The 21,489-nt window shown below is 40.3% G+C and overlaps 2 protein-coding genes across 2 annotated transcripts; one reads left to right on the top strand and one right to left on the bottom strand.

Annotated features, from left to right (window-relative positions):
* Positions 1 to 1,678: 1,678 nt before the first annotated feature.
* nom1 (nucleolar protein with MIF4G domain 1) lies at positions 1,679 to 14,746 on the bottom strand. The gene is made up of 12 exons (XM_058395874.1): positions 13,632 to 14,746; positions 13,338 to 13,450; positions 13,089 to 13,226; positions 11,654 to 11,711; positions 9,987 to 10,313; positions 8,870 to 8,980; positions 7,998 to 8,162; positions 7,643 to 7,764; positions 7,394 to 7,526; positions 6,615 to 6,746; positions 6,272 to 6,381; positions 1,679 to 4,458 (listed from the first exon to the last, which is right to left on the bottom strand). The coding sequence occupies exons 1-12, from the start codon at positions 14,574 to 14,576 to the stop codon at positions 4,296 to 4,298; spliced, it is 2,517 nt and encodes an 838-aa protein (XP_058251857.1). The 5' UTR covers positions 14,577 to 14,746; the 3' UTR covers positions 1,679 to 4,295.
* Positions 14,747 to 16,241: 1,495 nt separating this feature from the next.
* LOC131356707 (tripartite motif-containing protein 16-like) lies at positions 16,242 to 20,035 on the top strand. Its single transcript, XM_058395888.1, has 6 exons — positions 16,242 to 16,821; positions 16,908 to 17,003; positions 17,096 to 17,329; positions 17,846 to 18,005; positions 18,635 to 18,694; positions 19,119 to 20,035. The coding sequence occupies exons 1-6, from the start codon at positions 16,477 to 16,479 to the stop codon at positions 19,646 to 19,648; spliced, it is 1,425 nt and encodes a 474-aa protein (XP_058251871.1). The 5' UTR covers positions 16,242 to 16,476; the 3' UTR covers positions 19,649 to 20,035.
* The last annotated feature ends 1,454 nt before the right edge of the window (positions 20,036 to 21,489 follow it).

Below are 21,489 nucleotides of genomic sequence, written 5' to 3'. Positions count from 1 at the left end.
CATAAAGAATCGTCTTTTACTGATAAATGAATGAAACACAAAATGTGGTCACACCTTAATGATTCATCCTGAAACACAGAAACCAGCACTGATAAAACAATGTACTGGACCCCCCCCCAAATCACACACACACACACTTTTTTTTTTTTTTTAAACACTAGACATTAACCAGACACTGAACTTTTCCTGACCTCCATCTCTTACATGCACCATACAGTAAATGAGATTACAGCAAGAATTACGTAAAGACTCTGATTGTTCGTTAATATTAGCTTATGATTAGGTTTTTTGGGGGGAGGGACTGATAAATGTCACCTGACTGAATTTAGTCATACAAACTTTAAGAGTTTTGGTATTGGTAGAATCGAACAAAAATACATCAAAACACTATTTGTATGCATACAATGATCTATTTCCCGCAAATACACACTCTGTCTGATAGTGATCAGCTATCAGCCACATTTCCTTCCTATTACAGGGTCATAAAGAGGTCACCAACAGATGAAGGTGTGATCCCCACACACACACAGTCACGTAGATAAACACATACGCAGCCACACAGCACTCACGCTCTTTCTCTCTCCGGTCACCTGTGTGTATCTTAGTGGGCCGGCCTGCCGTTACTGTGTTTCCGTTCACACACGGTGACAATGTTGGCTTTGTCAAAGACGCGGAAATGTGGCCCATCTGCGTGAGATGGCCTAGACTCCCTCTGCGAGATGGTGAGAAAAACAAAGACGCGTCACTGCGAGGCTGTTTGATCTGCTGACACCTCTGATTACACTTGATCAGTTGAGCAACAACAACAACAACAACAACAAAATCATACAGTCAATGCATGATCCTCATGATGATTTTATTTAGAAATGGATTCCCCATTATTCTAAAAAGTTTCTATGAATTATATCTTTCCTGTAGTAATGTAAATAATACTGCTATGGGAATAGCAAGAAGCTCAATTTAGTGTCACAAAACACATTTATAGAAAGCTGGATGTAAATTGAGACCCATAAGGAACAAGCCAGATGCAACAGTATTGAGGAAAATCTCCCCGAGGAAGAAACCTTACGAGGAATCCTGTCCTCTCCTACGTGACACCAGATATAGATGAATAAAGACAGACAGTACCAAGTGGCCAAGAGTCCTGGTATGAACACAGGACAGTGTTTATTATTACAGCAGCAATTCCTCGGTTCAATTCTACCACATCCAGCTGAAATGAAAGACTCAAGCACTGTAGAATTTGGTTAATGCAAAAGAATGAAGCTGGTCTTCCCTTTTGAGACTGGTTCCTCTCAAAGTTTCTTCCTCTTACCATCTAAGGGAGTTTTTTCTTGCCACAGTCGCCTCAGGCTTGCTCACCAGGGATGAATTTGTCTAACATTAATCTTGGTACTATGTTTCTTATGTTCTGTAAAGCTGCTTTGGGACAATGTCCATTGTCCATTTGTGTTGAACAAATAAAGTTGAATTGAATTGTTCTTACACTTGGAGATGCTAATAGCAGGTTTGTTACTACAAGAAGAAGTGTAAATAAGAATCTATATGTTCCCAGACATTTTTCATAGCTATTATGTACATAGAAGAAGCAGATACAGTAAACATCTATCCTCATTAGTAACTTTTTAGTGCTGTATTTAATGAGAGAATGTAAATAAGTAAGACTTATTAATAAAGCCCATTTTAAATGATGTTTATTGACCAAAGCGCTGTACTTTAGTACAAGAAATAAAAAAACACACAAAATACATAAACATAAATCAGTTACAAATATGTGACCTTTAATGTAACACATTGTTTGTTAAATCCACCTGAACTTCCTGTTAGCACATAATTTGCTTAATCTTTTGGTACATCTTCTTTATTACCCCAAACCTGTCAGTCATATATTAGTGTAATTAAATGTAATTATCGTTCATTTACTTTAACTTGCTCCTTAGAACAGCCCAGCATCTTTGGAGCATTGTAAAATTCTGCTCTGAATACAGTCCTTTATTCATTTCATTGTGTTTAAGACAGCGGTGGATTAGGAGCACAATTAAAGTGTCTTCCAGAACCAGGATCTATTAACGAGGCACAGGAAGCAGGTAACATAGAATAGAAGTTAAGGATAGAAGGATATTTTAAAAAACTAACAAGGGGCTAATGTTGAAAAACTGCTATATTAACTACCGATTTTACTATTTACATCACAGTGGTGTTTAATTCTGATTGGTCAAAAGGTGATGAATAATTCTAGATTTTTATAACAGCATTAGGTGATTCACATGTGTATATTAATCTAATATGTTATTGTTCCTCGCTCCCTCAGATCCACTAGCACTGCTCGACTGGTCCCAGTGTGTCTCAGGGTAAAAGGCAGGTATACAGCTAGACTCTTCTCTGTTCTGGCACCGAGGTGGTGGAATGAACTTCCCTAGATATCCGTACAGCCGAGTCACTGACCATCTTCAAGCGACGACTGAAGACCTACCTCTTCCTGAAGCACTTAAACTAGCTCTTATTTTCCTTGTTATATGTACATATTTAAAAAAAATAATAATAAAAACTAGGCACTTTTGTATGTCGCTCTGGATAAGAGCATATGACAAACGCCAGAAATGTAAATGTATGTAAATGTTTCTATAGTAACAACTCACAGACAGGAATTTGTACAATGGATGCTTCATATAAACAGATTTAAAGCGTGTGGATATAGTGAAGTTTTCTGTAAGGAGTCTCTAGCGTGTGAGTTTTATAACAGTCCGGAGTAAATTATCGGACATTATTTAAGACTTGTTAAATTGTTGTTAATTTGTAACACGGAAAAAAAAAAAAAAACATTATTCACGATAATCCTGTGTGAAAATCAATTAATCATGTGGAAATAAATAAGAAAAACAAAAGTAAATGCCCTCCATGTGAACACTTCACCTGAAAATAACTAAAATTGCTCAAGAAAATTAGATGGAAAATTGATCTAAAATGAAACATGAAGCCAAAGAAAATGGCCTGTGTAAAAAGTTAAGACTTGAAGGTATCTAAATCATAATAATGTCCCTATGTGGCATAAATCCATTAACCCCCCCCCAATATCTATTACACACCAACAGAAACACATTCAAATCTATTAGAAACCATTAGACATTAGGTTTATGATAGGGTGTTGTTTCATTAAAAATGAGTCCCTTTTCCTCAAACTAAATGTCTTTATTTTATGTTAACCCCCAAACACCAGTGCAGGCAGAGAAGGCTGCTGAAAGGAGAAACATCTCCTCAGAGCTTTTGACCCCGGATGACCCGCTCACACGCTCTGACCGCTCTGTGCCCGCGCCAATGCTAATGTTGCTAATTAATCAGGAGCTGGCCTCGAATGTAGCGGCGAGCCTCTGCTATGCACCGGCGTCATTCACGTCCGGGAGCTGAGCGACTATATTTCACCCCTGAACACACAACACCATCGACGTTTCTTTCTTTTCTTTCTCCCCCATCCACAGTATACACGGAAAAATTATGATTCCGCGGGTCAGTGTTAGCAGACCACGTGTGCGAGCCGTGGCGCGTGAGGGTTGGGTTCTTTACATCATAGATAACCTTAGCTTCAGCCTTTATAATCATTTCAGACACACAATGCTAAAAATTAAATGTTTCCCCAGCTTATTTCCTCTCTGGGGATATCTTGTTAGCTTCTCGTAACTTCCTAGCTAGCGTTTATCAGTTAAGATTTTTTTGAACGTTTATGTATTTTGCTTGAAAGTCCTCCTGAAACTCTTGCCAAGTTACTTCATAACAGCTAGCTGTGCCAATCCTTGTATATCTTTTTAAAGTATACAAGTTGTTTTTTGAACAGTTTTACATACAACCTCCCTTCTTTTTCGTCTCTCTTTCTTCACCCAGCCTGCTTTATTAATTTCACAAAATGTCACATACTTTTATAAAGCATTTGTTAAGGGTTTTATTCAAAAGACTACAAAACTTGACACCTATTGAATAAGTCCTTGTCATTTTCTGAAACTCATGCACTTTGTCCTTTACCATCAGTACTGAGATGAATGTTCACTGTCTCCCAGATTATAAAATGCTCAAGCATATTCAGTGTTGTTAATCCAACAAGTGATATATATATTTTTTCCTTATTTCCACAGATGAAGCTCCCTGATTATCATGAAGTGCTCCATCCAGTAAAAAAATGTTGTATACTGCAAAAGGAATAAAGAGCGTTCTAGAAAGTTGGGTTGAAGAGCCACCTGCTGGACAAAATCTGTTAAATTACTAAAAATCATCATCACAAATCTCACATAGAAACAGTTTGTATTCTACAGTTTGAGCTTGGCGTCATTTGCCTCCATGGCCTTGATGGCCATCTCGGCCCTCGTGGTGAGGGGCGATCCCTCCGTCTGTGCACTCCGAAGCAGGAAGTGCCTGATGAAGAGTTTCAGTCCTTCACGTAGCATTCCTAGCTTGGGAATTCCAGAAATCCTGATCAACACAAAAGAGCATCATAAGTTACTTGTAAAGCATCCTGTTTCTTAAGAAGCATTAGTGGTAAGTGATAAAATATCCATACATTAAAAAAGTTTGGCTAAACGGAAAAAAAGCAGAACATAATGTTTATTTTTTTTTACTGAAAAGACAATAATTGGCAGATTTCTGTGGTATAAGATGAAGAATCCCATCGTTGATTATTTTCCTATATCAGCACAACATGAGGGATTTTATTCCTTACTTTATGACTCTATTAGCAAAGTGAATCAGCTCATTATGTTCAGCTCTAGTTAAGCCTAACTAACTCTATATCCTATACGAATAAAGCTACTTTTTACATTTAATAGAACTAATTTTAACGGACCTAGCATTTAGATAGCAGGGATGAGTTTATAATTTGATATTCTGACGTATGCTATGTCAGTTTATCAGTTCAGACAAGATAAATGATTCTTCTGAATTCAATCCACTATACTCATGAACTGAGAAAAACTCGACCTCGGGAACAGGGGCAAGATTTCACCTTGTCCGAGTTCTCTGAGAAAAACAAACCTGATGTCACAACATGGCTGTACATGCAATCAACAGCATCAAACAGAATTCCCTTAGCATTACATTTGACTTGGATTTTTACTATAAATGAAGAATTTATTTGCAAAAATAGATAACTGTTTTTATTCATTTTCAGTTTTTTTTTTTTTTTTTAATTCTGCATTCCAAGTGATATCAATCAAACTGGAGTTGGGTTATTATGATTTAGTAATAATAACTAAAAATAATACAGGTAACTTACAAAATTAAACTTCACTGAAAGTATGTTTTTTCTATTTATTAAAAGTCTGTTTTGGGGCAAAAACAGATAACTCTACATTTCAGAGTTAAACAAAACCAAGTATTTGCTTTGTAATTGCATTATTTAATATTGTTTAAGTAGTCTAGGTAAAGAGCAGTAAAAATAATAATAATCTTTATTATTATGTAATCTCCTCAGCTGACCATGTAGACACGCCTGACAAACTTTGTTGTTGTGATTCCACACAATACAGGGAGCTTTTCCCTCACCACTGTAACTGCTGCTTTAGCAATGTTCCGTGAAAAAGTTTCAGCTTTTATTTTTCCTTTTATGCCATGAAGTAGATATCACAGGTTCATCAAGACCATCAAAATGATCTATACTCGTTCACTTAGTCCGGTTCGGTGAAACTCCTCTCAGCAAGCACGTCTTTTCGAAGTGACCAGCAGCCTGGTCAGCTGACCTGAATACTGCGCTCTGATTTGTCTAAATGGACTTATCGGTTTTTGCTCACAAATGACAAAGGCGCTTGTCGGCTTTCGCAGTAAAACGTGAACTCGTGATGCCTTGAAGATGGACAATGACGGCTTTTTTGACAAAACATGTTCAGATTGTGCTCAATGTGGAGAATCACTAACGACAATCAGGTAATTTTTTTGTAAATATGGCGTTTATCAGGTTCTGGAAATAAACTCTATATAAAGTAGATTTTTTTGCGAAAATGAGTTTTAAAAGGTTGGTGTTTGATTTGTTAAGTAATTACACTGATTTCAGTCCAAATTTACTAGCAGGACAATTTAAACAGGACAAGTTACCTACATTCTTCTTTGCCAGACATAATATCTTTAGGAGACCAGGCATGTAGTATTAACTGCATGTTCAGTGGATACAGTGGATTGCAGTATTAACACAATGAGCCAAAATGCAACAACCAAGCGATTCAGGAGTCTGAAAAGACTCTTCTATGGTCATATATTTATAAAGTCTGCATGTTTATTTAGTCTAGAAACTCACCGGCTGAAAATCTGAACCAGATCCTCCTCTGGAGTCTGCTGGAAGAGTTTGGAGAGGATCTGCCTCAAAAATTTGACCTTGGGCTTATCGAGTTCTCCAAACTCTATGGCCTGACAAAAAGAGAGAGAGAGAGAGAAAGAGAGAGATGAAAACAGAAGTCATATCATTGTGATACTGAGTAATCTTTCCGATCCTGTATATATTAAACGTATTTCTTTCATCATGAGTTAAATAGAATTAGAGATGGCAATTACACACATAATTATAAAAACATAAGTATAATTAGAATGATTTACATGTGATAGCCAGTATGAGCAGGGAATGCTGGGTAACCTCAGCCTACCTTGAGGATGGAGAGTGAGAGGGAATTCTTGGTTAAGAGATGTATGACCATCTGAACGAGGTTCGCAAAGGAACTGCTCGAAAGGTTTGCTAGATCTTTAAACTTATCCCACAGGCAGAACTGGAAAGTCATCTGGAAGAAGATGTTATCTGTTAAATTACAGTGTTTTCCGAGTTCGTTTCAGTTCGGAAGTGAACCTTCTCTGAATTAACTACAAAAAAATATGGAAAGGTTTATAACTGCTTCTAGAAAATGAAGAACACAGATGTGCATTTTATGTTTTTAATCAATTTGTGTCACCACTGTAAAATTGATTAATCACACATTATATTAAAACTGACACGCCTCCAACTCAGAAACTAATACAGAGCTCAAACATGAGCCGAGTTTCACACTCATAATTACGACTTTTTGGTGGTTCTTGTGCGTTCAACTTGTAAATACGATCTGTCTAACATGACTCGAATGCACCTTTAGTAAAAGCGCCAAAATTATAGAAGCCGCTTGGCCGCTGTTGGGAAAACGGACACCATTCCTGCTGATGAGGGTTTCAAAGCATTCAAGAAATGCAGAAGCCATTCCACTGACTTTTTATATGCTATTTGTGATGTTCAGTCAAAATTTCTTACTTTCCCTTTCATGTAATTCAAGTAGCTTTGTTTGGATTTTTCTTTTCCATCTGTAGCACATCAGCAGTTCAAATAATATTAAAACAAACAGAAAATCAGAACGCAGAAGAGGAAGGGACACAGGATGTTAAATAAATCGCTTTGTGTTACCTGGAAGCGTCTGTCATATGCACAAAACTTCTCTGCTAAAACTGCGTAGAAGCCGTTGAAGGTTTTCTCCTGCAGACAGCAGTCGAGCAGAACATGAACGATATCGCGCTCCTGCTGACCTTTCAGACCCAGTCTAAAGAAAAGAACGCGGACAGTGAAAGTCACCCGGAGGACGGACTGAGTGAATACTGGATACTTTAAGAGAGAATAATAAAAGACCAAAAAACAAACAAAGAAAGTACTACAAACCTGAGAAGCTTCTCAAAGGCGTCAAGGTAATCCTCACTGGTCATGATGACGCAGAAGATGTTTCTCCTGACGTCCGTGTTCATGCGCTGTTTCCGTGCCAGCTCCAGCACTTTGGCACTGAACTGAGACACAGATAATCAGAGGTGTCAGCATTGCTAACAAAAAAAAAACAAAAAAACCCTAGTGTGTATCGGTGATCCAGAGAGCACATATAACCCTGACTTCCTCGGTTTCTGCTGGTCAGACACCAAAAATAACCATTACACAGAACACGTCCCAAATCCTTCCCCTTGTTTGGCGCTGTACGCTTTGTGCTGGAAATGCAACCATTATGTTTGTTTAATCTTTCCCTCACCTGTTCTCCTTTAACAGGCTTCGCAGTCGGTTTCTCGTCATTAATCATGGGCGCTCCGCTCCAGGACGAGCCGACGATCCACCAGCGACCGACGCTCTGTGCTTCCAGAAGATTCTCCAACGAAACCCTGAGCTTCACATCCGTGCCACTCGCCCGGTTCTGGATCTTCACGACACAACAGCACACAATACTACATAAGAAGTAATTACCACAGTAATTTGGCAGTGATTACACATTTTTATTTATTAAAGAATGAGCTTTTTATACTCAAGATACACTTAATTATATCTGTGAAACTACTTAACTTACGCTGAACTGTCTTTCCCTAAACTCCTTTATCATACAGTTACAGGTTTACACAATGGAGACTCCTTCCATAAATGTAAAAGAAACATCTCCTTACAGAAACCCTCACCTTCTCAACAATTAGACATTTACACATGTTTAAATGGAGCATCTGCCATAAAAGTCTTTGTGAATGAGCTGTTACTATAGAAATGATAACGTATTAGAAGGAGTGCATTAAAAGTAACCTGTAGTTTTAACCGCACTATTGTCAGAGCTGATGTTGTAGTAATATTAATCAACATCTCCTGACCAATCAGAATGTAGAATCCAACAGCGCTGGGGTCTATCACCTCTAACCTTCATGCTTGCTTGACAGCTAAAGCTGACCAAGAATTCTGCAACACTGTGGTGTAAACACATCAACTATAGAATGTACATTTAATCAGGTATATTTTACTACATTTCAAACTGAACAGACCTTTTCTCCTCATCTCCCAGTGCTTCACTGTCTGACAAATATTCAATAGTGGTGTTAAAGGTGTTTTGGAGAGAGCTGGTGTCCCGTAGTAGTGAATGTGTCTCACCAGAGAGCGCTGGAGCTTCCTCAGTCTCTCCACAGGCTCGGGGTCATAACCCGGAATTTTCCGCATGTCGTTGTTCTTCAGTGCCAGCATGGTCTCTAACATGAACCGCACCTGGAAGAGGGAGAAAGGGATGGAGATGGTTATAAAAAATAATGACAAAAAGACATGGACAGACAGAGGCAGAGAGAGACAGACAAAAAAACTTTCTCTTGGACATGAACAGTTCAGAACATTTAATATGGGAAGTGCAATCCGAGACAGTTGCAGGTCCACAGAAATTTCAGTTCCTGTGCTCATGTTTCAAACTACTACATCAGGAAAACTGATGGAATCGTGTTTGAGAACTTGAAATATGAATACAGTAATCCCTCTCTATATCCAGGTCCCGGTATATCGCAGATTTTTATTTGGAACATTTTTTTGTGGATTTTCCTGGTATATCTTAGTATCCACAAACCTTATAGTGAATTGTTTTTATTGTTGAAATAAGGTAATTTATTAATAAAAATATAATTATTAATTACAAAATATAAACGTTAATTGAAAATGAAGTGAAATGTTAATAAGAACACGTAGCATTGTTTAGGAAAGCGTGGTACGGGGATGCTGAAAATCTAAATACAGTACGGCTGGAGGAACAAGTCCGGCCAATCGGAATGCCCCATTCATTTAATCATGGTTGCGATTGGCTGCTGGCTATGTGTGCAGTTTTTCGTGTGCCACTGTCCCGAGTGTTTGGGTTTGTTCTGTGTACGCTGTATTTTTATGCTTTATCTGCAAGCCCCATTATGTCGCCCAAACCCTTGGCACCTTCTAAGGCTTCTGGCAAGGAACATACATACATAGAGTACTCACTATAAATGTGATATTTATATGGATTTACCCAAAATTCATCGCGCTATATGCTTGCAAATGTTTTCTGTGTGTGTTTAAAGAGTGTGGGAGGGTCATTTACGGCTTAAACGATAATAAAAAAAAAAGCATTTGGGGCGGCGTCCGTGTATCGCAGATTTTCGTTTACTGCGGGTAGTTTTGGAACGTAACCCCCGCGATAAACGGGGGACTACTGTAAATAAGATCCACGTGCGAGTGAACATTGACACATTCTGGTCCTTACTCTGGTTTCGTCGCTGAATCGTGGCCCCTCTGCGCTGGCTTTGCATTGGGCTTCAGATATCAACTCCTTCAGACCCAGAGGGTCGTCCTTCCTCAGGGAAAAGCCCACGTTCCTCAGCAGTAGCAGCATGAGCTCCACGTCCTGCGGCGTGAACGACGCCAACAGTCGCTTCAGCACGTCAAACAGCAGCAGCGAGTGCACCACCTGGAAGTTGTACATGTGGGCCATCATGGAGGCCAGATTAGAGCTCTCTTTACCCGTGATGGAGTCGTCGCGCTGGGTCTCATCGAAGCGCCGCACCACAGTCTCCAGGAAATGAGCACCGACCTGAGAGATAGATACAAACTCCAGTTTCTACACTAATGAACACTGCAGCACATGTCCCTATCAACAATCAGAGTTCTAACAACAAACAACAACAAGGAATGAAAAGAATATTTGAGAATAAGAGAAAATTAAAAGTGGCAAATTGCTGTGGTATAAGAAGAATAAAACACTTTCACACTTTCAGGGCTTTTCACACTGCTCTTAACCCCCGGGGTCATCATGTGAAACAATACGTCTAGATGCAAGACTATTTAGAAACTAAACACTTCAGACTCATATCACATTAGATCCAGGACGTAAGCCTCAATGAACAAAAACGGCTTGGTAGATTCGGGTGGTTAAAATGCTGAACGTGATGGAGGTGTGTGCCATAGTGAGGGGGAAATACAACACGGAAAAAATTGGATATCAAGAAATGAATGGCTGGTCAACAACAAGCAAAAAAAAAAAAAAAAAAAAAAGAACTTTTTCCCCTTGCTGATGTGTAAGCATGAGACAAGACACTGATCAGGCATAACATTATGACCACCTGCCTAATATTGTGTTGGGCCCCCATTTTGCTGCAAAAACAGGCCTGACCCATCGAGGCATGGACTCTACTAGATCCCTGAAGGTGATCCAGCATTAATTTCTTCACGAATTCGAGCAACAGTAGCTTGACTGTTGGATCGGACCACATGGGCCACGTGCATCAATGAGCCTTGGCCGCCCATGACCCTGACTCCGGTTCACCACTGTCCCTTCCTTGGACCACTTTTGATAGATACTGACCACTGCAGACCGGGAACACCCCACAAGAGCTGCAGTTTTGGAGATGCTCTGACAGTCATCTAGCCATCACAATTTGGCCCTTCGTCAAACTCACTCAAATCCTTACTTATCCTTTGTCCATTTTTCCTGCTTCTAACACATCAATTTTGAGGACAAAATGTTCACTTGCTGCCTAATATATCCCACCCACTAACAGGAGCTAATCAGAATTATTCACTTCACTTGTTACTGCTTATAACGTTATGCCTGATCGGTGTATATACAGCAGGCATGTGATGGATTTATCCAATCATTGATGCTGATATGCAAATACCAAGAAGGTTGCACCAGCGTTTAGGAAAGTACAGTGTTAAACATCAGATTATGAAGAGCCAGGATTCATTGTTAATCCTGGGTAAAGTGTGAGCAGTGTGAAACCTCAAACAGAACCCAGGATTATGTTTAGTGGGGTTTACTAAGACCCAGGGGAGATATTTCATGTGTGAGAAGCCTTTTAGGGACACACTCTTACAGATACAACAGCATGACACAAAGCTAAGTAATAAAGCTGTGGTTAGGAAACACAGTACCTCCAGTCCAACCGTGTGATGCAGGACACTGACTAACAACATGTGCTCCATCAGCAGCCTGAGAGGGAAAAACAACAAGGAGACATGTTAAAAAAATATCCACACGGTCTAATGTATTATATACAGTATCTAATATCAATATCAGTTAAGTTCCAATCTTAAATCTAAGCAGATAAATGCCAGTATTTTAAACTATTATAGTCACTAAAACCTAATTTTAACCTGACAAAATTAATCAAATCTCAAATCACTATGAATCATATCAGAAATTTTTTAAGACAATTTCATAAAAAACATGAGACATAGCATACAATTTATGGCTGTGCGTGTAATATATATATATATATATATATATATATAGGCTGGTGACTACTAAAGCATATTAAATGTCTAGCATTATACTAAAAAACATTAAGATACAAACATAATGTTTCCAGCAGGAGAACAGCTTGAATATTTTTGATATATAGGTTATTGTGGTGTATACATAGAAAAATATTAAAGAAAAATAGTGATATTTAGATATACACAAACCAGGCATTACATTATGACCACCTGCCTAATATTGTGTTGGTCCCCCTTTTGCAGCAATTTGAGCAACAGTAGCTCGTCTGTTCGAATCACACGGGCCAGCCTTCTCTCCCCACGTGCATCAGTGAGCCTTGGCCGTCTATGACCCTGTCGCCGGTTCACCACTGTTCCTTCCTTGGACCACTTTTGATATATACTAACCACTGCAGACCGGGAACACCCCACAAGAGCTGCAGTTTTGGAGATGCTCCGACAGTCATCTAGCCATCACAATTTGGCCCTTCGTCAAACTCACTCAAATCCTTACTTATCCTTTGTCCATTTTTCCTGCTTCTAACACATCAATTTTGAGGACAAAATGTTCACTTGCTGCCTAATATATCCCACCCACTAACAGGAGCTAATCAGAATTATTCACTGCAGTTTTGGAGATGCTCTGATCCAGTGGTCTAGCCATCACAATTTGGCCTTTCATCAAACTCAAATCCTTACGCTTGTCCATTTTTCCTGCTTCTAACATCAACTTTGAGGACAAAATGTTCACTTGCTGCCTAATATATCCCACCCACTAACAGGTGCCATGATGAGGAGATCATCAGTGTTATTCACTTCACCTGTCAGTGGTCATAATGTTATGCCTGATCAGTGCATTCTTATAAAGCATGTCGCCAAGGGTATTATTTCTCTTAGAACAGACAGATTTGTTGATTTTAATGATAATTTTGAGTGAAACAAGTTACTTTCTGCTATCACTCATGACAGAGCAGCTGTATAAGAATTCCTTCCTTGCTGTAGCTCATTTGTAGCTTGTTGGCTTTTGTGTAAATGCAGCGTGATTAGCTAGCTACTAGCCTGCTTTAAACACTTAACGGTAATGTACTTTTAAAATGAAAATGCTGTGTACCTGTCAGGCATCAGTGCCGGTGTGATGCAAGCGGCCATCAGGACTTCAGTCAGCGCATCGTTCATGTCCTTCCTGCTGTTGCTCATGTACATCTCCTCCACCTGGCCGCTGATGGAGCCCATGTTGGGTTCACTCAACCTGCCAATCACAAGCCAAGATGATCACATAACCACGACACTAACAAATCCTTACACAGGCATGTGTGGTGATCATTTATACACATGCCGCAGGACTCCGCTCCACACGTACCTGTTTATCAAACCTTTCAGGTTGCGCTTGAGCCGCTCCAGCTCAGCTTTACGCTTGCTGTCGTTTACTTCACGGAGATGAGGAGGGACGTATTTACCTGCTGCCTCACTGCTCTGAACAAACACAACACACAGTCCAGCGTCAACAACAGACATGACAGTGACATTAATATGGAGAGGATTTTATTCCTTTTGGGAACCAATAATTTACAATTAAACATATATAAGTCAGGGAGAGATTGAAAGAGAGAGAGAGAGATTTATCAAAAATAATATGTAGTCCATATTGACTTACAGATGACTTATCCTGGGAAGTGTTTTCATCTTCATCATCTTGCTCATCCGCTTCTTCTGACACATCTTCGCCCTCTTCCTTTTCTTCTTCTCCCTCTTCTTCATCATCTATCTCCTCCTCCTCTTCTTCTTCTCCTCCTTCATCATCATCTTCCTCCTCTTCTTCTTCTACTTCTTCCTCATCTTCTTCTTCTACTTCTTCCTCCTCCTCTTCTTCAATCTCCTCCCCATCTCCACCTAGATCTTCTTCCTCCTCATCACCAATGTGTTCAGACCCCTCGTCCTCATCCTCACTGATCTCCTCTAACTTCTCCAGCCCTCTCTTAGCCTTGTCTGACTCCTCTTCCTCATCGCTAGCGTATAACCCAGAGCCTCCAGGCTCCAGGATGCCCAGAATGTAATCGAGGCCGTCGTTGACGAACGACTGTGGAAGGCTCTTCTTGTTCTTCCTCTTATGGAGCCCCAGACGTTTCTCCAGCTTCCTGATCTCTCTATCCTCCACCTCATTAGCTTCTATAAGCGCTTTCTTCCTCATGGTCTGCACTTTAGCTTTCTTTTCAGGCTGCGGCGCTGTTTCCTCGAAACGCACCTTTCTTTTAGGCTTCTTCTCCACATCCCTGAGCTCAGCACCAGCAGGGTTTGATGGAGGTTTGGTTTTTATGGCTGGTGGAGGTTTTTGTGGAGAATCTTCCACATCGACGCTCTGTTTACTCTCCTCTACCGGCTGCTTTCCTTTCTTTTTCCTGTTCTTCAGCTTCCGCTTCTCTTTGCGCATTTCTTTCCGACTTTTCCTTTTAGCGAGCATCTCCGTGTAGCCGCGTGACTCCGCTTCATCGTGTCCTCCTTCCCTTTCCACAAAGTTCTGCACAGAAACCATGAATTTCTGGAGCTTATCTTTGGACTGTTTGCCCTTTCCGCCTCCTTTTCGCTTGAATTTCGGTTTCATGTTTACGTATTTGACATATACACGCGGAAAATAAATAAGTTTACAGCGGTGTTAACGGTGTTAGTGCTGCAGATTGAAGAGGAAAGTGCACGGATCACACCATAACACAGCACACGCATGGAACACGGGGGCAGCCATCTTTGTTTTTCCCCCACCTGCTTCCGCTTTCTGCATCTTCGACACTTCCTGCTTTTTGTTGCTTCTGAGTTCACACCGCCTCCTGCTGGACTTAATGTCTCCATGGAAGGATAAACATATAAATGAAAAACGCTAATAATTACACACTTGTTTTAATGTGCAACGAAAATGGTTAAAGTCACTTTATTGTCTGTATTGTACTCATGTTATAGACCGACCAGGCATAACATTATGACCACCTGCCTAATATTGTGTTGGTCCCCCTTTTGCTGCCAGAACAGCCCTGACCCGTACTGCATGACCCTGTCTCCGGTTCACCACTGTTTCTTCATTGGACCACTTTTGATAGATACTGACCACTGCAGACCGGGAACACCCCACAAGAGCTGCAGTTTCGGAGATGCTCTGATCCAGTGGTCTAGCCATCACAATTTGGCCCTTCATCAAACTCGCTCAAGTCCTTACACTTGTCCATTTTTCCTGCTTCTAACACATCAACTTTGAGGACAAAATGTTGACTTGCTGCCTAATATATCCCACCCACTAACAGGTGCCATGATGAGGAGATCATCAGTGTTATTCACGGCACCTCTCACTGCTCACAACTCACAATATTAAGCCTGATTGAGGTGTAGAAGGGGAATGATTTTATAATATCATTTAATTAAAGATGTATAATTTATATCCTGAATTGGTATATTTCTTTAACCCTGCTTTGAATTAAAGTTCCACAGAGTGAAAAGTAATATTATATTATATTATTTATATTATTTATATCATATTATTTATTACTTATGTGAGTTCTGTGGGATTTATTGCCATGATTAAAGACTGCAGTCACAGCCAGATCCTTTATCCACCATGTTGTATAATACACGATATGAGCTGTATAGGATTAGAGATAAGAAAAGATAAGAGAGATGTAATAAATTGTAATAACTCTACTGCTCATGACCGTGTCTCACACATTGAACCAGGAAATTTTGGATGGAAAAACAAACTTGTGTTAAAATGTTATCAGGTGAATTGTAATGTTGGAAAAAGAAAACCTATAGATAGATTACACAGATTAACACTTTTTTTTTTTTTTACCAGTATACTGGTGCTCCTATACACTGGCAGAATGGAAATGGAGTTATTCAATCAGTATAAAGAAATGAATGATGTTCAGGCTGTGAGTCTGATATAAAATGAGTCAGGACTGGAGTCAGAAATGTTTGTATCTTCAAAGTAAATGTTGATCTCAAACCCATTTCTGCTCTCTGAGATGTTCTCCAAGTGCTTGTTCGTCTAAAAAGCAGCTCAGATTTCACCTTCAGCCAGTAAAATTCTGTGTAAGGTTCTCCAACAGAGGGGAAAACACACATCTAAAACACACTGAAAGCCGACAGACTCATTTTATATCAGACTCACAGCCTGAACATCATTCATGTCTTTACACTGATATGAAAATGTCCCATAATTCCATTTCCATTCATAGTTGCAAAAAAGGTTAAACATTGTTTATGTTCATAATAAGATCAGGTGTTTTATAGCTAAAGTGTTAGTGTTAAATGCTTGCTATCATTTTCTTACAACAGGCTTGTTAATTTTTAACAAGGCAACAAGAGACATACAGTCAAACGTTGGACCCGGAAGCATGGATTTATTTTACAACTGATAGAGTGATTGGTGTAATACTAGAGCTTCTATCACTGTAGATGGAGTCTCTAGCTTCCATCACTGTAGACTAACCTTCACTCCAAGCCCGGACCTGGATGTGATGATTGCTGAATGTTCAGAGAAGTTGAAGATGACATCGAACACCAGATTTCTGGAGTGTGATTCCTGCACTGAGAGAAAATCCAAAGCCATCAAGTCCTGCCTGGTGTGTCTGGCCTCTTTCTGTGAAACTCATCTCCAGCCTCACTATAAATCTCCTGCCTTTAAGAAGCACAAGCTGGTCGAAGCCTCCAGCCGACTCCAGGAGCAGATCTGCTTTCAGCATGACAAACTGCTGGAGGTTTACTGTCGCACTGACCAGAGGTGTATCTGTGCTTTGTGTATGTTAGATAGACATAAAGGACATGATACAGTATCAGCTGCAGAAGGACGAGCTGAGAAACAGGTAACGATAGATGTACATTTTCATAATTTGTAGCTGGCGCACATACTGACACATTTACGCTATAATAAGTCTTGATATTTTTGCAGGGGCGGGTGGCAGAGATGTACAGAGAATCCCAGCAGAGAATCAAGTACAGGGAGAATAAGCTGGAGGAGCTGAGGAAGGCTGTGAGATCTCACAAGGTTAGTTCAAGCTAGATTCCTCCATTCATCTCATCAATTTATCATAGAATGGAAAAACTGTATGTCTTTTCTGTCTACGTCTGGTGTGAAAGTGCTCTGCACAGGCAGCCATAGAGGAAAGCGACAGGATCTTCACTGAGCTGATCAAATCCATCGTGAAGACACATCATGAGGCGACGGCGCTGATCAGAGCTCAGGAGAAAGCTGCAGTGAGTCGAGCTGAAGGAGTCATGAAGCAGCTGGAGCAGGAGATGGTAGAGCTGAAGAGGAGAAATGCTGAGCTGGAGGAGCTTTTATACACAGATGATCCTGTCCAGTTCCTCCAGGTAACTTCACTGAGAATGTAACATTAATGAGGTGAGGGTTTAGAACCTCAGCTCAGCTCAGCTTAGCTCCAGGACTCGACACTCTATAACACCTGTATGTAGCTTTTACATATTTCTATAATGTCCATGTTCCTACAGTACATTACGTTGGTAAATGTAAATGATTTTTAAAATTTTTTTATTTATTTTTGTTTTATCTACAAGTGGAAATTCTACCCTTAATTTAAATATGTTGATCTGTGAATTGTTTTCATTGTAAAAGAGTCAGAGGATGAGAGGCATAGATAGGTAGATAGATAGATAGACAGACAGACAGACAGACAGACAGATAGATAGATAGATAGATAGATAGATAGATAGATAGATAGATAGATAGATAGATAGATAGATAGATAGAGTGGGTGTGGTCTGGTGTTGTTCATGCTCATGCACCTATAAGAAGCTGAAAATGTCAGCAGCAGTTGCTTTATAAAAGTCTTCTGCTTTCTCTTCATGTAAACCTCTGATTCTTTGCAGATTTTCCAGTTTGCCTCGGCGCCTCTGGTATCCTCAGACGTTCCCACCATCGTACTCAACTCCTCCCACCCCTTCAACAGTGTCGTACAGTCTGTGTCTCAGCTGAAAGAGAAACTGGAAGAATCCTGTAAAGAGGACTTTGAGAACATATCCAGTCAAGGTAATAAAATTCATGAAATAAACACATTTACCATATGGTGTCATCTTCTTATTTCTGATTTCAACCTTCTGGACTTTCTACTTTCTCTGTTTGTCTTATTAACTGTTTAAGAGAAGAGAGGGGGGGGGGGGAATCTCTTAAACACACCCTCCAAGATTTTGTGAATTTATGATTGCAAAAATTAATGCAAAATCAAGCAAACTCCATGATATTCAGACGATCCTGCAATTTTTCAATCTGCAAGTTTTCCACAAAAAGACAAGTCACAACAATCACACACACACACACACACACACACAAATATTTGATATAATTTGATTTAAATGGCAGCTAGAAATGATTAATACATACAATAACAACTAATTATGCAAATAATATTGACTTGATCCACATAATAATAATAATAATAATAATAATAATAATAATAATAATAATAATAAAAATGACAGCACAGTATGATGTAATAACAGCAATAAAAAAATGGTAAAATTCCAATTCACATTACAAAATCTTAATCTTATTACAGGATGATAAACTTTCCTCTGATTATCTGATGAAGTGTTTGTGTCATAGTAACATCAACAGAGTCTGAAGGTTATAATGATTGTGCAACACTTTTCTTTCTGCAGTAACGGATGTCCAGATTGTTCTCTCAGACGAGCAAAAAACCAGAGAAGAGTTTCTAAGATGTAAGTCCCGCCCCCTTAGCCCGTTCCCGCCTCCTCACACCTGTCACCTCACACCTTTTGTTTCAATAATCACCTTCCCAATTTATACCTGCTGCCTTTGACGAGTCCTTGTCATCTTGTGTCGTTTGTTACTCTGTGTTCTCCGTTTTATGTCTTTTAGTTCCTAGTTCTGCCCTAATGTCTGTTCATTTTGTTATTTTATAGATATTAATCAGTCAATCAATCAATTATAGAAATTTTTTAATATGGAGTAATGTCTAATTTTGAGTTGAAACAAAGCTTGAATTAATTCAGAAGGAGATAAAGATTGGTTTCCATCTTGAAACGTATTACATTGTTTTCTTTTCTTTTTAGTATGTGGGCACAAATAAAAAAATACGACTACAAGCTGACACAGAATACATTTTTGCTTTTTGTCTCTCAGATTTCTGTCAGTTCACACTGGATCCCAACACAGTGAATAGACACCTCCGTCTGTCTGATAGGAACACAGTGGTGACCTGCAGTGAAACAACACAACCGTATCCCGATCACCTCGAGAGATTCGACCATTACTGGCAGGTGTTGTGTAGAGAGAGTGTGTGTGGACGCTGTTACTGGGAAGTGGACTGGAGCGGACACGATGGCGTCTCCATAGCGGCGTCATATAAAGACATCAGCAGGAAAGGACGCTTTTCTGAGGGAGTTTTTGGATCCAGCGATCAGTCCTGGAGATTGCTGTGCACTCCGGCCTGCTACTCCTTCTATCACAGATGTAAAGAGATTAAACTCCCTGTCATTCCCAGTTCCTCTAGAATAGGAGTGTATGTGGATCACAAGGCAGGAACTCTGTCCTTCTACAGCGTCTCAGACACCATGAAGCTCCTCCACAGAGTTCACACCACATTCACTCAGCCTCTATACCCCGGCTTTCTGGTGTGTAAAGGATCGACCATCAGACTCCTAACTGCTTAACACGAGTTACTACAGCAGTGCAGGAAAAACAAAACTTTTAAAAATATGCATTTCTTTATGCAAATGAGACTTTATTTAATTAAATGCACATACATCTGCATGATTTTATGGAAAACAATTTAGACAATAATTTCACTCAAAATTAAAAGATTTACAGAAAAGGGATTTTTGCTTGCTAATGATACAAAAATAATGAGATTTTGAAATTTTCAGATTTAATAATAAAATGGTTTACAAAAAGTTTTAGGATAAATATTGACATGTCTAATAATCACATACAGTTTCAGTGGTATATGACGAGGTGATTGTAAAGTGGGCGGAGCTTCAAGCCTTCGTCAAGTTTGATCGGTTTCTGATAACGCAGTGGACAAAAACAGTGAAAAAAACATTAAAGATCACAATAAAGATAATTCCAAGCAAAGCGTTTTTATTACATGAAATAAATACAGACTTGCATTTGTGATGCATTTGTTATGTGGAGTTGTGCAGTTTGAAAGCTCCACCAGGGGGCAGCACTTACCCACAACATCGTTCATGCACAAAAAAAGTCCAAGTGAAGATGTGCAAATGTGTGATGAAGTGTTTTACACTCACTCACTCACTCACTCCATCCATCCATCCCTCCCTCCATCACTCACTCACTCACTCACTCACTCACTCACTCACTCACTCACTCCATCCATCCCTCCCTCCATCACTCACTCACTCACTCACTCACTCCATCCATCCCTCCCTCCATCACTCACTCACTCACTCACTCACTCACTCCATCCATCCATCCCTCCATCACTCACTCACTCACTCACTCACTCACTCACTCACTCCATCCATCCCTCCCTCCATCACTCACTCACTCAGTCACTCACTCCATCCATCCCTTCCTCCATCACTCACTCACTCAGTCACTCACTCCATCCATCCCTCCATCACTCACTCACTCACTCACTCACTCCATCCATCCATCCATCCATCCATCCATCCCTCCCTCCATCACTCACTCACTCAGTCACTCACTCCATCCATCCCTCCATCACTCACTCACTCACTCACTCACTCCATCCATCCCTCCCTCCATCACTCACTCACTCACTCACTCCATCCATCCCTTCCTCCATCACTCACTCACTCAGTCACTCACTCCATCCATCCCTCCATCACTCACTCACTCACTCCATCCATCCCTCCCTCCATCACTCACTCACTCAGTCACTCACTCCATCCATCCCTCCATCACTCACTCACTCACTCACTCACTCCATCCATCCCTCCCTCCATCACTCACTCACTCACTCACTCCATCCATCCATCCCTCCCTCCATCACTCACTCACTCACTCCATCCATCCCTTCCTCCATCACTCACTCACTCACTCACTCCATCCATCCCTCCCTCCATCACTCACTCACTCAGTCACTCACTCCATCCATCCCTCCATCACTCACTCACTCACTCACTCACTCACTCACTCACTCCATCCATCCCTCCCTCCATCACTCACTCACTCACTCACTCACTCCATCCATCCATCCATCCATCCCTCCCTCCATCACTCACTCACTCACTCCATCCATCCCTCCCTCCATCACTCACTCACTCACTCACTCCATCCATCCCTTCCTCCATCACTCACTCACTCACTCACTCACTCACTCCATCCCTTCCTCCATCAATCACTCACTCACTCACTCACTCACTCACTCACTCACTCACTCACTCACTCACTCACTCACTCACTCACTCCATCCATCCATCCCTCCCTCCATCACTCACTCACTCACTCCATCCCTCCCTCCATCACTCACTCCATCCATCCATCCATCCATCCCTCCCTCCCTCCATCA

Source organism: Hemibagrus wyckioides, linkage group LG07 (genome assembly GCF_019097595.1).
Source record: "Hemibagrus wyckioides isolate EC202008001 linkage group LG07, SWU_Hwy_1.0, whole genome shotgun sequence".
NCBI lineage: Eukaryota > Metazoa > Chordata > Actinopteri > Siluriformes > Bagridae > Hemibagrus > Hemibagrus wyckioides.
Note: the sequence above shows the minus strand (reverse complement) of the source record. Positions and strands in the feature narration are given on the sequence as shown.